This window comes from Pipistrellus kuhlii, unplaced genomic scaffold, assembly GCF_014108245.1.
Source record: "Pipistrellus kuhlii isolate mPipKuh1 unplaced genomic scaffold, mPipKuh1.p scaffold_m20_p_2, whole genome shotgun sequence".
NCBI classification, from domain to species: domain Eukaryota; kingdom Metazoa; phylum Chordata; class Mammalia; order Chiroptera; family Vespertilionidae; genus Pipistrellus; species Pipistrellus kuhlii.
The window spans coordinates 73,033,173-73,047,661 of NW_023425515.1; the positions used below are offsets into that span (position 1 = coordinate 73,033,173).

General features: G+C 39.5%; 1 protein-coding gene across 2 annotated transcripts in view; it reads right to left on the reverse strand.

The window, feature by feature from the left end:
* Positions 1-14,489, reverse strand: part of CRYBG3 (crystallin beta-gamma domain containing 3) — a 122,806-nt gene that overhangs the window by 25,976 nt on the left and 82,341 nt on the right. For both annotated transcript variants that reach the window (XM_036444614.2, XM_036444615.2), the window contains exons 13-17: positions 13,880-14,022; positions 13,657-13,783; positions 12,827-12,859; positions 5,666-5,775; positions 1,851-1,977 (exon numbers count right to left, since the gene is read on the reverse strand). In XM_036444614.2, the coding sequence (XP_036300507.1) occupies positions 1,851-1,977; positions 5,666-5,775; positions 12,827-12,859; positions 13,657-13,783; positions 13,880-14,022 (540 nt within the window). The remainder of the gene's footprint in view (positions 1-1,850; positions 1,978-5,665; positions 5,776-12,826; positions 12,860-13,656; positions 13,784-13,879; positions 14,023-14,489) is intronic.

A 14,489-nucleotide genomic window follows, 5' to 3' on the forward strand; every position in this document is an offset into this window, starting at 1 on the left:
TTACACACCAGTCTCCAGGTCTGATCAGCTCGGGCCCGGGCCTCAGGGTGAGGCATGGTTGACTCCATCAAGGAAATGCTACCTGCTGAGGCCTCTTCCTAGCCCCTGTGTGGGTCTTTGCTGGATGCCAAACCACCTCATTTTCCACATCAGACCTACTGCCTAAGCCTATTTCAACAGAACTTTTCTGATTAAAAACATGCCATGCAAAGGCATTAAGGAAATGAATGTGCTGTCCTTCCAGAAACTGAGTATACTCTTTAATCAGCTCTTGCAGTGAAAAGGCTATAGCTCTCAAATCCTTCCCAGGAGGCACCTTTGCCTCCTTTGTCCAATCCCACTGAGCCGAAACAGGGACATGCAACAGCACAGCTCACATAAAAAGTTCTCTATTTCCACTACTAACACAAATTATTCATTTTCCTTCAGGGATGTAAAATAACTTGTAACTTTTCAAAGGAAAACAGTAATACTCATTAATTTTGACTGTTTCTAAAATGGTCTCCTTAGAAACTAGTTGACTTAGCTCACTGAATTAGGCCTACAAAATCCTTTCAGAATGGTACTCATATTAGACCTACATGTTTTGCTTTTAGATTTAATACCCAATAAGTATCTATCTGATGGTTTGACCACTAAAAATTACTAAGAAAATTCCTTTCCCAGTAAGTGTGGACTACTTTGCTATGCCTTTTCAATAATGGGAAAGAGTTACCAGCCCACATTCTTTTTTCCTACCAGTTTCCTTCCTGCAGACAGGAAGTACCAGTAAGCCACTTAATCTTTCCAAGTTGATATCCAAGGGGCCACTGAGAGAGACCAAGGATTCTATAATATTTTTATTTTTGGTTTGCAGCCAAGACTCTATTTTTAGTCTGATACCAAGAATACTCTATCCAGGAATGCCTTGTGAAACAAGACTACACTGTTTAGCCAGGGACCAAAGACCCTGCGCATGACCGTCACCCCTGAAGCCAGTTCTGCTGAGAGGTGTGAGTGGCTCCTGCGCTGTATATCTCTCCCCGTAAACATCTCTTTGACCAAATGCTCCCAGGGAATAACCATGACCAGACGCTGTGAAGACATCCCAATCCTCACCTTTCCTTTGCACAGACTCTACTAGTTAGGAGGGCAGAGTTGAAAGCCCAGAGTAGTGGTCCTGCTTTTCTCATGTTTAGAATTCTGAGTAAATGGGATAGGAGGCAGAAACACTTCTCTAAAAATGTGGGCCTCCAAGGTGACCTGGGTAATTCTGCACACACCACGCAGGGAAACCCTAGTTTTCCCCAAAACAAGGTTTGAAATCGATACCAGCAATGGGCCGTGCCCTGCAGTAACGTTGTAAACCCGAACAGCAGAAAAATGATGTGATTTAGGTAATAATAAAAAGATAAATTATTTTTATTCAGTAGCTATAACAACTAAAACCGTGACACCAATAGCTAACATTTATCCAGTGCTCACCATGTGCTGGGTATTTCACAAGCACCATCTTATTTAATATCCCAGTGTCCTTATGCAGTTATTGCCTTTTACAGGTGCGGGAACTAAGTAACTTCGCCAAGGTCACCCAAACTGGTTAAAGGGTCAAACTGGGATTTAAACCTAAGCCTATGTTACTCTAGTTCCCGAGTTTAACATTCCTGCTCAAAAAAAGGAAAGAAAAGAAAAGGAACATGTCAATGTTACATTTTGGTTGGGTTTCATGTGTGAATCTTGATTTTTGCAATCCACAATGAAATTATTCAACTTTTTATATTTACCCACTTTTTTTTTGTTGGTATTCTCATTCATGGTAATTAAACTGGACAAGAAAAGGTCTTATATTATGCATTCAGTGAAGTACTTACATAGTCAATGGGCTTGAGGGACTTGACTTCAGATGTCGGGCAGCCACAAGAAGTAAGGTCAGCATAGAGGCCTTCTTCTAACACACACTGGTTATCAGATATGTCCTCTTGGTAATACAGGAGCCAGCTGCAAACACAAGCCATGGGACAGTCCATCAGACTACAGGGCAAGGGCATGACACTGAAGTCACAGTGCTGACCAGCAGCAAACGCCCATCACCACTTTAAAAAACACAGCTACCACTATCATTTACTGACTGCTTACCGTGTGCTAGACATAGGCTAGAAATACACACACACACTATTTCATCATGTCCTCAAAAATGAGATAACACCATATATATATATATATGGTGATATATATATATATATATATATATATATATATTCACACACACACACACACACACACACACACACACACACACACACACGGTATTTTTCGGACCATAAGACGCACTTTTTCCCCCCCAGAAGTGGGGGGGAAAAGTCCCTGCGTCTTATGGTCCAAATATAGCCTACACATATACTTTTAAAAAAAAGTTTTACTTGCCCGGCTCTGTGTGGTCTCTGTGTGCTTGCCCGGCTCTAAAATGGTTCTAAATGCTGCTGTTTACTTACAGGGTTGATTACATGTGTTTATGACTGTGATGTTGGGTTTTAATGCACATAAAATATTTTAGGACACTATTTGTTTCAGAATCTTTTTTTCTTCATTTCCCTTCTCTAAAAACTGGTGCGTCTTATGGTCCGGTGCGTCTTATGGTCTGAAAAATATGGGGTGTGTGTGTGTGTGTGTGTGTGTGTGTATATATTTTTTTTTTAATTTTTTTTTAATTTAAAAAATTTTTTTTAATTCTCACCTGAGACTATGTTTTTTTATTGATTTTAGAGAGAAGAAGGGAGGGAGGGAGGAAGGGAGGGACAGACAGACCTGGGATTGAACCTACAATCTAGGTATGTGCCCTGACCAGGAATCGAACCTGCTACCTTTTGGTATAGGGATGACATTCCAACCAACCAAATTACACTGGCCAGGGCATAAAACCATATTGTTATAGGCAACACAACGAAGTTAAATTTGCCCAAGGTCTCCCCAATTTATCAAACGATAGAGCTGAAATTTGAAAGACAATATCTGCTTTAAACTAACAACAATAACTTCATTTAGTACCTGCAAGTACAAACCTCTAGGGTCAAATTATAGTGATTATTAAGGTCCTGAACACATTAAAAGTTTTTTTGAGGAAAATAAATTTTTTTTTTTCGTATTTAACAATGAGCGTGCCCTTCAGTCTGGCTGGGTTAGAAGTTAGACTCCTAAAGTCAAAAACAGTGTATAAAGTGTGTCACCTACACACCTGACAGCTAATTAAGATGATAAAAAAAAGAAATAAAGCCTTTGGAATCTTGGATATTGAATTATCATCATAGTCAATGGGCTTGAGGGACTTGACTTCAGCAATCATCAAAGCTTGATTAAAACATGCCCTTTTGAAAGGATAGAGCTGAGGGATCAACAGGTTGGCTATTGCTACTTCAGTTTTAATGTGTTTAAGTTGCAACCCTGTATTTTAAGACCACCAGAACTGTAGTTTGGCTAGACCAGGTTAACTTTGGAAAACCACAGAGATGCTCTGTGACACTGTAACTTACTGTCATATCTTCTATGTAATAAGCAACATTTGTCCAAGGGTTTCAATGTATCAGGCATGGAGTAAGCCCTCATGTACATTATTTATTCAGTCCTTGTAAGAATTCTTTGAGGTAGGTATTATTATTATTCCTCCTTTACAGCAAAGGAAACGGAGGTTCAGAGAGATAACCCAGTATGGTTAAGGTTACCGAGCTGGAAGTGATGAGAATGGCTCAAATCCAGCTCCTTCAAGCATTCCTGGTAGTGAAGCAATCGCCATGGTTCTTGTATTTTTTTCTTTTTAAGGAACCAGTTTTGCATTTTTAAAGAGATTAAAAGAAGAGTATTTTATGACATGTGAATATTATATACAATTCAAAATTTTTTTAAAAATATATTTTATTGATTTTGTACAGAGAGGAAGGGAGAGAGATAGTTAGAAACATCGATGAGAGTCATCGATCAGCTGCCTCTTGCACACCCCCTACTGGGGATATGCCCGCAACCAAGGTACATGCCCTTGACCGGAATCGAACCCAGGACCTTTCAGTCCCCAAGCCGACGCTCTATCCATTGAGCCAAACCGGTCTCGGCTACAATTCAAATTTTAATGGCCATAAAATTAAAAATTTAATGGAACCCAGACAGGCCCGCCCGTTTACGTGTTGTCCGCAGAGCCGCTGTGCTGCAGTGGCTGTGGAGTAGCTGAAGCGCAGCCTGTAGGGCTCACAAGCTGAAAAGTGTGCTGACCCTGGTGTGGAGGGTGAGGTGGGCGACACAGAGCTGAGTAAATGTTGGCAGAGGAGAGGAAGGGGCAGTGTGAGGGCAGACTGGGGAATGCACAGAGAAAATGAGATGAGTTGATGGTAAATCCTGGAAGACTTTGAACATCTGACTGGTATTATCGATAGAATGGCTATGGAATTTAAAGCAGAGTAGTAAATGCATTAAACTGAACTTTGGGGCAAATAAATGGGCAATGATTGGTTTGTGGTAACCAAAGGAAGTAATACAATACTGGAGCAGGTTGATTAGGGGACTGAAGTTCCTCAAATGGAAAATAAGAGATCCTAGTCTCTACTGGTTCAGGAGAGAAAGGAGAATTAATGAATCCAAGTTTATCTTAAAGAACAAATAAAGTGACTTTGATAAGTTATTAGGTAGATATTTGGTACATAGAGATGCCACTCAACTGTACACTTAAAATGGTAAATTTCATGTTACATATATTTTACCACAATAAAAAGTCAATACATTGAATACACACACACACACACACACACTCACACTCACATCACACAGTGAAATATTAGACTCACCATGTATCTATTATCAATTAGTCCATGCTAAGGATGACATTTCCCTAAAATTCACATTTTATTCCCCTTACATCTTTTCAGGAACATCATCATGTATTTACCTTTTTCATCTGTCTGTTGCAAAAAACACTGGGAACAGAAGCCCAGAAAACAATTCTACCATAAGAGTAAATCACATCCACTAAGATGTAATCCTTATCCATTGTATCAATTATTCTCCCCTGCCATGACACCACAGGTATGAAATAATAAGCAGTTTAGCACTAACCAAAGGAGAGTCAGATTAGTATTTGGATAAATATGTGCCTTGAGAATTATACACAATTTCAGATACATGTGAGAAAGATCCAGTATGTTGCTACAATGGGGAGAACATAGGACTTAATAAAAAATGACCAAGCCATACTGGGTCTGACATGTGATTGATCTTGGGGAAATCTTAACTCTGAACTTAAGCCCTGCATCTGTGAAATGGAGATGATACTTGAAACAAACAATTTTTTAAAAAAATTGTTCTTATCTGAACAAAAACACTATTTTTTTTAAATAGCACTCTATTATGCTACACAATAAACATGCAATATAAACACTCAAAATATTTAGAAAATAATGTAACAGTTAAAAAAAAAATCACCCAAATGCTCCCAAAGCGGGTTAAGTGACATCCTGCTTTTCTCTGTTACACAATGGCTCATAACAGGAGTTGGAAAAAGCTAATGTAGGCTAATTAGCAACCAATCAATGTATAAAAACATTTTCATTTCACTGTGTATGCAAAAAATAACACAGGTAAATATCTGTAAATTTTAAAGAAATTTAGTTGTTAAACAACAGCAAAAACACTCAATAAGCATACTTACCAGCCCCGAAGAACTTTGAAGGAACATGGAGTGAATGAAGTCAAATCAGAAACTTCTTTGGTAAAATCTATACATTCACCTTGGAACCCTGGTTTACTGAATGCTTTGAGCTAAAAAACAAACACAACACAACAATTACACAGAAATCAACTGTTCGATATAATCACACACAAAAAAGCAAATCTTGGTATCCTTCTGGAGAAACCAAGATGGTAGTATAGGTAAACATCCGAAACTGCTGCCTTGCACAACAACTTCAAAACTACAACTAAAAGACAAAACAGACATCATCCAGACCACAGGAAGGCTGGCTAAGTGGAAATTATACAACTAGAAGGGAAGAGAAAAGCACACTGAGACTCAGAAGAGGTGCAGAAGTAAAGTGCAGAGGTACAGAGGCACGCATGAGCAGAGAGTGCTGGCAACTGAGTACATGGCTGGCTTTTTCAAGCAGGAGCAAAACAAAATCTCCCGACTACTCTGAACTCCAGTTCCGGGCAAGACTCTAGAGACCCAGACTCATAGGGGGAGAAACTGGATTGTCTGGAAGCAGGCAGAACTTGAGGGCAGCTTTCTCTCAGAGGTGCTTGCAGTCATTACCAAGTGACACTGAGACCTGTGGGCCTCTTAAGGCAGGGCTGATGGGAAGCCATTGCTGATTGCTCCACCCTGAGACTCTGCCACATCCAAGCTGTGTGCAGATGCTTTTGCATATGAATTGCCTTGTTCCTTTGAAATCTAAACTTACCTAACAAATTGCAACTGAGTCAGTGAGACCCAGAACACCCAAAAGAAGGCCCAAGGCCTCACAACAGCTTGCACTGCTTCATATCTGGGCCTTATCTGGGCACTTCCAAAACGCAAACAAGAAGAGGAATCTGCAAATCTCTCCGTAGCTCCTGTTGGGTGGCCTCAGGCAGAGGCTAAATTTGTACCTCCTTAGAGCTCCAAGAGCCAGTGTACCTAGGGGTCAGAGTAAGACCATCCAGATTACAACTCCTCAGATCCATAAGGGACACACTCAGGGGGCAGACTCAGTGAGCACCAAAAACCCACTGAAGCAAGTCTTCTCTCATAAGGATGTCTCCAGCACAGTTGTTCTCCCAGCAAGGACACAGCTGATCCTCACAGCCAATTGGCCTGGAGGTCAATTCCTCCCAGTGATACCAACAGCAATCAAGGCTTAACTACAACAAGACTGTGCACACAGCCCACAAAGGGGTGCACCAAGACTGTCCACCTCAGGCAACTGGGCAGGCTAAGCCATTGGGCCCTATAGAACACCTAGCACATAGAACCACTCTATTAACTCAGGGAAGCAGCAAAAATGAGGAGACAAAGAAACAGGTCACAAATGAAAGATGAAGGAAAGCAAACTACTGGATATAGAGTTCAAAACCATGGTTATAAGGTTTTTAAAGAATTTTCTAGAAAAGGCTGATAAATTTAGTGAGATCCTCGAGGTTATGAAAAAGGACCAACTAGAAATTAAGCATACACTGACTGAAATAAAAAATAATATAGAGATCCAACAGCAGACGAGATGATCTCAAGAATCAAGTAAAAGATTTGAAATACAAAGAAGCAAAAAATACCAAACCAGAAAAGTAAAAAGAAAAAAGAATCCAAAAATATGAAGATAGTGTAAGAAACCTCTGGGACAACTTCAAGCATACCAACATCCGAATTATGGGGATGCTAGAAGTAGAGAGAAAGATATTGACAACCTATTTGAAGAAATAATGACAGAAAACTCCCCCCACCTGTGAAAGAAATAGACTTACAAGTCCAGGAAGCACAGAGAAAACAACCCCCCCCCCCCAAAAAAAAAAAAGGAATCCAAAGAGGACCACACCAAAACACATCATAATTAAAATGCCAAGAGCAAAAGACAAAGAGAGAATATTAAAAGCAGCAAGAGAAAAACAGTTAATTACCTACAAGGGAGAACCCATACGATTATTAGCTGATTTCTCAACAGAAATTATGCAGTACCTAAAGTCAGAGGGAACCAGGTGGAGGGGACCTATGGGGGGGGGGGGGGGAAATAGGAACAATTGTAATAATCTGAACAATAAAGATTTATTTTTTAAAAAAATGAAGCAAATCTTTAGTTTCATGGCCTTATAAAATTTCAGTGAGATATTAGACTCATGATGTATCTATATCAATTAGTCCATGCTAAGGATAACATATCCCTAAAATTCACATTTTCCCCCCATACATGTTTTCAGGAATGTCATCATGTATTTACCTTTTTCATCTATCTCTTGCACAAAATACTGGGTACAGAAGTCCAGAAAACAATTCTACCTATAAGAGTAAACCAGAATCCCTTCTCCACTAAGATGTGGTCCTTATCCATTGTATCAATTATTCTACCCTGTCATGACACTACGGTATGAAATAATAAGCAGTTTAGAGCTAAACACAAAGGAGATTTGGATTAGTTTGAGGGGTGGCCGATATGCCTCTTCCCTTCCCAAGTCTTCCGGATCCACAGTTAGTAAGAGGGAGGAGAGAATGTGAGCGCGCACACAGTGCCATGAGGTGCCTGTGAGAGCGAAGGAGACGGTGCAGATGACGACGGTAGGATTAGTGGAAGATTTATGGTGAAGATGTCTGTGTCATGCATTTGAGGGTACAGGATTCAGTTTACTGATAAGACTGACTTAAATGTAATCTCAACTATAAGTTTATTTAGACCAGAGATATAATATTTGCAACAAAAGTGACCTTGGAATTATAATAGGCGAGACAAAATTAATAATCCCTATAACTGTTCCATAATCCACCAGAGCCTTGAAATGCCATGGCCCCCAGGCCCACCCTGCATGGACAGGCCTGTGCGGGGCTAAGAATGCATCGCAGTGAACTCTCTGCAGCATCGCCCTCTGCTGCTCGCGAGGTCATGGAGAACAAGGCTCCTTTGAGCAGATGTTCGCTTCTTCCTTCCTCTCCAGGGTCCTCTTAGAGGCTGATGGTCTTGGCATTCTGAGGAATTCCTTCTTACTATGTCATCCTGCTTTGGCCTTGCTTAGTCTTTCAAAGATCAGCCCAAACCTAGGAGGTGAGAGAACTAATTCTCCCGACCAACTGCGGCTTGTGCAACACGACTTCCTATTGTGAAACCAGGCTCCTTTGGAGCCTTACAAGTCCCTGTCCTAGGAGCTGCAATCCAGCAAGTTTCTACCATGGTCCTTTCAACGCACACAGAGGACAGCAACAAAAAAGAAGTCCAAATGAGACAGACTTCTGGAATAATTTCCTGTGTAAGAATAATTTTACATGTTCAGGGAAATTGCCCCTAAATTCCTTGATAAGAGCATGTATTTTGGACAGTGGTTTTTCAGAATATATATATATATATATATATATATATATATATATATATATAGTCTTTTTTAGACCGGATAGAATGTTTCTCGTGGAAATTATTTTAATATTGGGGTAAATACATTCAAAATTATTCTGATGTGGATAAAATGAGTGCTGCTTCTGGGTTTGGTCAGTAAGTTAGTTCTAGATTTTTTTAGTTTATCATATTAAAGACTTACTATATTTACTCATATATACCATAAATGAAAAGTATATAGTAAAAAGCATTTATGCAAATCTTCATAAAGCAGTAATAATTTGTGCCTTAAAGGACAGTTCTAAAGAAGAGATTTAAAATACTGGGAACAGAAGTTCTAAAGAAGAGATTTAAAATACTGCTGCCCTTTGGACCTCCTCCAAACACGCTGGTTGTTAAGTCTTGCTTGCAATCTTCTGTTGCATCACATTGCCTCGCCCTGTAGTGTTATGCACTTTTCCCATCGATTACGTGTCCTACAACAATTGTACTTCTCTGATTACTCCTAGAAGGGCTGTCTTTCCTTGGTGAAGTACTTCCTGAGTGCTTCTACCTGTGGATCCTATAAAGATGACCTAATCACAGTACCATGAGGAAGTGTTTTTCTCTACTGCTCTTGAATCTTAATGATATTTGATTAAAACTATTGTTCCTTTTTCCCATCAGTGATAACAGTAACCACAACTATTAAAGATCCTGCAATCACTCTGAAATTCAATGTGGCAAATTTATATGATATAAGAAAATAAATATCCAGTCGCTTTTTCTCGGCCAGAATAAAGCATAAAATTCAACATGGGTTCATTAGTGAAAGAAATCCAAACTTCTAATTATATTTGCAATAGACTTGAAAAAGATTCTAAGAAAGCAAAGTCCTTGGTTGGGTTAGAATTTCCAGAGAATGGTGCCTTATTTCCAGAGAACTGTTAAAAGATTTAATTTAGTGAAATTTCTGGTTTGGACTTGCTGGGGGGTGGGGGTGATGAAGACATTAGGAACATAATCCACACGGTTTGCTTTTTTTTTTGGGGGGGGTGGGAAATAAAAATAAAATTCCACCTGCTACATACGAAGAACTCTATAATGCTCCTTTATGTATTCTGAGTTGGCAATTAGACTTGGTGACTGAGCTTCAGTCAAAAACAATCTTCTCAATACAAGAAGGTGTTGTTCTATGTTCTAAGTAAGAAATCTCATCATGACATGCTTACACATCAGCAAGAATATTTTTATTAGCATAACTCTCATGATGCATATTGATCTTTATCCACATATATTTTCTGTTTTTTCCTTCCTTAGGATGCTTGAGGTTCCTTTGCAAATCACTAGCATAAAAAAAATTCCATCTCTGACTTGAACTCAGAGATGTAACTTCCTCCTTCTTCCACAGACAGAGAAAATGATGACTTCCTCTGAACACAGCATCTGAATAGTCTGGCTATCAGAGCTACTTGTACAGAACAAAAATTCTTTCTAACTATTGTGTGGAACCAGAGTGTCAGCCAACCCAAAAACTAGCAAAATGTTCTGGAACGTTGGTCCAGTAGAGATAATAAGAGCTTTGATGCTGGGTAAATTAAGGCGGCTTTGTCTGCGTGTGGCCAAAAATATCCAGCTATCATCCACCGGTCGGAAACATTTACTTCACAAGGCAACACCTGAGCCACAGCCAGAAAATGAAGTCGGCCAAGTCCACTGGGCGTTCTCTGCTGCTTCCTTTTCTCTCCAAGTTGGACTGGAAATATGACGAAGAGAACCCTCTGAGCAATCTGCCCCAAACAAGGAAGTCACACAAGGACAGGGGTGTAGGAGGGGAAACACAGACCTGAAAAGAATGTGACTTCTATCTGCACTTAAGACTCAGAAATGTGCAGTTGGGAATCATCCCCATTTAACTCTTTAACTACTTATGTTGATTCATGTGAAAAAATACTTTAAGAGTCCACAGCTGAAGTCCAAAGATTCAAAATAAATAGTTGGCAGGAAGTGTCTCCAAATACAACAGCTCTATTATACAGGGTGGAACAAAAGTGGGTTTACAACTGTCCTTTTGGAAAAAGACATGTAATTGTTACAATAGCTTTATTAATTGTTTCTCAAACTCACAACTGCAAACCTACTTTCACCCTACCGTGTGTTTACAAAGGAAATGTTCCCAATAGGCCTGGTTAATCAGAAAATGAAACCTGAAAGCACTGAGAATGGAAACATGGATAAACTAAGCTGATTTAAAATATATAAACAGTGATGTGAACATGAAAAACATACACTCAAAGAGAAGGATTCAGCATTATGTAAAGTTACCAAACATCAAGTAATTAAAATTAATCAATACATTAGGCTTTTTGACAGAAAATGTTCCATATTTATTGTTTAAAGTGAGACAGAGGAAGCTACCTCTCTAGCTCTCTTTCCTTCTACAGTTGTACTGCTCATACCATGCAATGTCTTTCTTGATGTAAAATCCTGAAAATGTGGCTAAGTAGCATCAGATACTAGAAAGTGCCTATTTTGTGATTGTGTGAAATGATACAAATTCTAAATCTCAATTTGCTTATCAATAAATGAGATTAATCCTGACCTTACAGAGTTATCAGAAGCACCAAATGAGCACAATTTCTGTTCCACCTTTTCACCCAGCCCCACAGCTCCCTTCCCTCTGACAGCTGCCAGTCCGTCCTCTATCTATGAGTCTGTTTCTATTTTGTTAGTGTATTTTGTTCATTAGATTCCACATATGAGTGAAATCGCACTTGTCTTTCTCTGACTGGCTTAAGTCAGTAAAGGGATTAAGCAAAAACTCACAGACACAGATAACACTATGCGATTACCAAAGGCAAAGGCGTAAGGGGGAAGGTAGAGAGGGTAAAGGGGAGATGGTGATGGAAGGGAACTTGACTTGGGGTGGTGAACACACAATACAATATACAGATGATGTATTACAGGAATCTATACCTGAAATCTATATAATTTTATTAACAAATACCACCCCAATACATTCAATAAAAAAGTAAAAAAAAGCCGAAGCCGGTTTGGCTCAGTGGTAGAGCATCGGTCTGCGGACTGAAAGGTCCCAGGTTCGATTCCGGTCAAGGGCATGTACCTTGGTTGCGGGCACATCCCCGGTAGGGGGTGTGCAAGAGGCAGCTGGTCGATGTTTCTCTCTCATCGACGTTTCTAGCTCTCTATCTCTCTCCCTTTCTCTCTGTTAAAAATCAATAAAATATATTAAGAAAAAAAAGTAAAAAAAAAAAAAAAGTAAAAAAAAAAAAAAGAAAAAGAAAAGAAAAGGGGGGGGGGGGGGAATTTCTAGCCCTCAATGGATAATAAACAAAACTTAGGCTCCAGAATACTCCCCAATCCTTCAAACTACTACCACTAGAAACAAAGAAGAAAGGCTGCAATTTTAATAGTGCTTTTAAGAGCTATCTGATTTAGGTATTAGGAATACATTTACATAAATAAGCATGTCAAGACAGCTAGCTATTTCTCTGCGTGCTGAATAAGGATAAAGCACTCAAGAACGGATGGGTGATAGGGAAGAAAAAGGGGCAGAGGTTCAAAATGAGCTCAAAGTGGTGAGAGCTGAATCCCTATCAGAAGAAAACAGGAGCTGGGACACATCCAGGCCAGAACCACCGGCAACAAAGACGGGCTCTTCTGCTTGCAGGGACCAAGCACAGCGCAGCCGCCCTGACACAGCCACACACACGTTATCTGAAGGAAAGAAGGATTTGAGAGAAAGGGCATAGATGCTTTTAGTAAGCAATTTAACAATCCCCAGGTAAGGCTATTTTTAAACATACCAAATGTGGAGGCTCATTTATCCCAAGTGGTTCCTGAAAAACATTAAAACAATTGTAAACATATAATCTTAGTGGTCTTTTCAAAAGGTTTGAAAATATCCTTGGCGGGGAGGAAGGTCTAGCCAATTTACTAGATTTCTTGAATTGGCCAGGACCCTCAAATAACTAACTAAATTTTCTTATAGTAATTTTGTATTTATTACTAATTCACTTTGAGTAATATTGTAGCTGCAAGAAAAATGTGCTCCAATACCCATTAAAACAAAAGCAGCTAACCTTCCCACCATTCCCTCTCCCAAATTCTCTCACGGACACCAGGCCGCCCTGTCGTGTTTGTTATTACCCAGGCTTTTTGTGGAATGCCCTTTCTGCCCTGCGTCCCTTAAGATTTCACCCAATGCATTCCCTTCCGTGGTACGGTCCCCAAGTTTTCAGGTCCTGCGTGCTTCCTTTCCCCTGCTCCCCTCCCACTGCCTGCACACTCCACTTTCTCACTAATCATTCCATAATGAATTGTCTGACGGAGACCCACCAGGACAGTCTTATCCATCTGTGTCCAGTTAATCAGTACAGTGTCCGGCATAGCAGAGGTCCTAAATAAATGCTGCTCAGTGAATAAACTGATCTAATTACAGAACCACTTCATCCATGTGCTAATATCACACACAAGATCTCTATGGAGCCCACAGAAACTCTTATGCTCTCTGATTTTCTCTTCATATACATGTGACATAGATCAACAATTTCACTTTGAAAAAGCTTGTTCCACACGTTCAGTTGTAAGCCATCCCATGCCCCTGGCATTAGCTATGTCCACACTTTTAACTCACCAGTTGGACAGGCCGTATTGACATGATTATATTATTTGATCCTCCCCAGTCAAAGAAGCATTTGTATTTCCCTTTCTCTAAAATGTACTGTTCTCCACAGAAAAACTTCTGCTGGTAGGCAACCCACCTAGCAGGGGGAAAAGGAAAAAGAACAGAGGGGATGCAGAATTGAGTGACCAACATTAAATGGCAGAGAAGGTTCTCACAGGGGGAGGCAACTTACACTCCACTTTTAACGTGAATGGATCTTGTTTCAGTGCCAAAGCCCATTTCTTCTAAGTCAGAAATTTCCTGATTTTTAATGTCAATAGACTTCCCACTTTCCAGGTCAGATTCAAACAATGTGATGGAAGACTCTATAAAATTCTAAAAGAAGGAAGGGAAAAGCTTAGAAAATGCATGCATTCTGTTTTATGGCTTACACAATTTTCACATACTTGTGGGATAATTTTCACAAACAGCTCCAGGAAGAATTTTAAATGGTATTGGAAACAATTCTAATAGTCACTCTACCTAAATAGTTTTAAAAACTAAGCCTCAATTTTTACTTTAATCAGAAAAACATACCATTTTTATATAAGTTGAAATTCATAAACAGTTGGTAAATTGCTAGGGCTTACCCGCTACCATATGCAACACTATCTGTAAAGGAAACTAAAGTCTCACTTATGTCTAAAGATCAAAAGCTGAATGAAACAAAATGGGCAGCGAGGGGCAGGATTTGATGTGCTTAAATGAAATGGGAAAAATAAAGTGCTTGACAAAAAAAAAAAATATTAAAAAATTAAACTGAAAGAAAACTAAAAAGTTTTAATCAGACATGTTTGAAACAA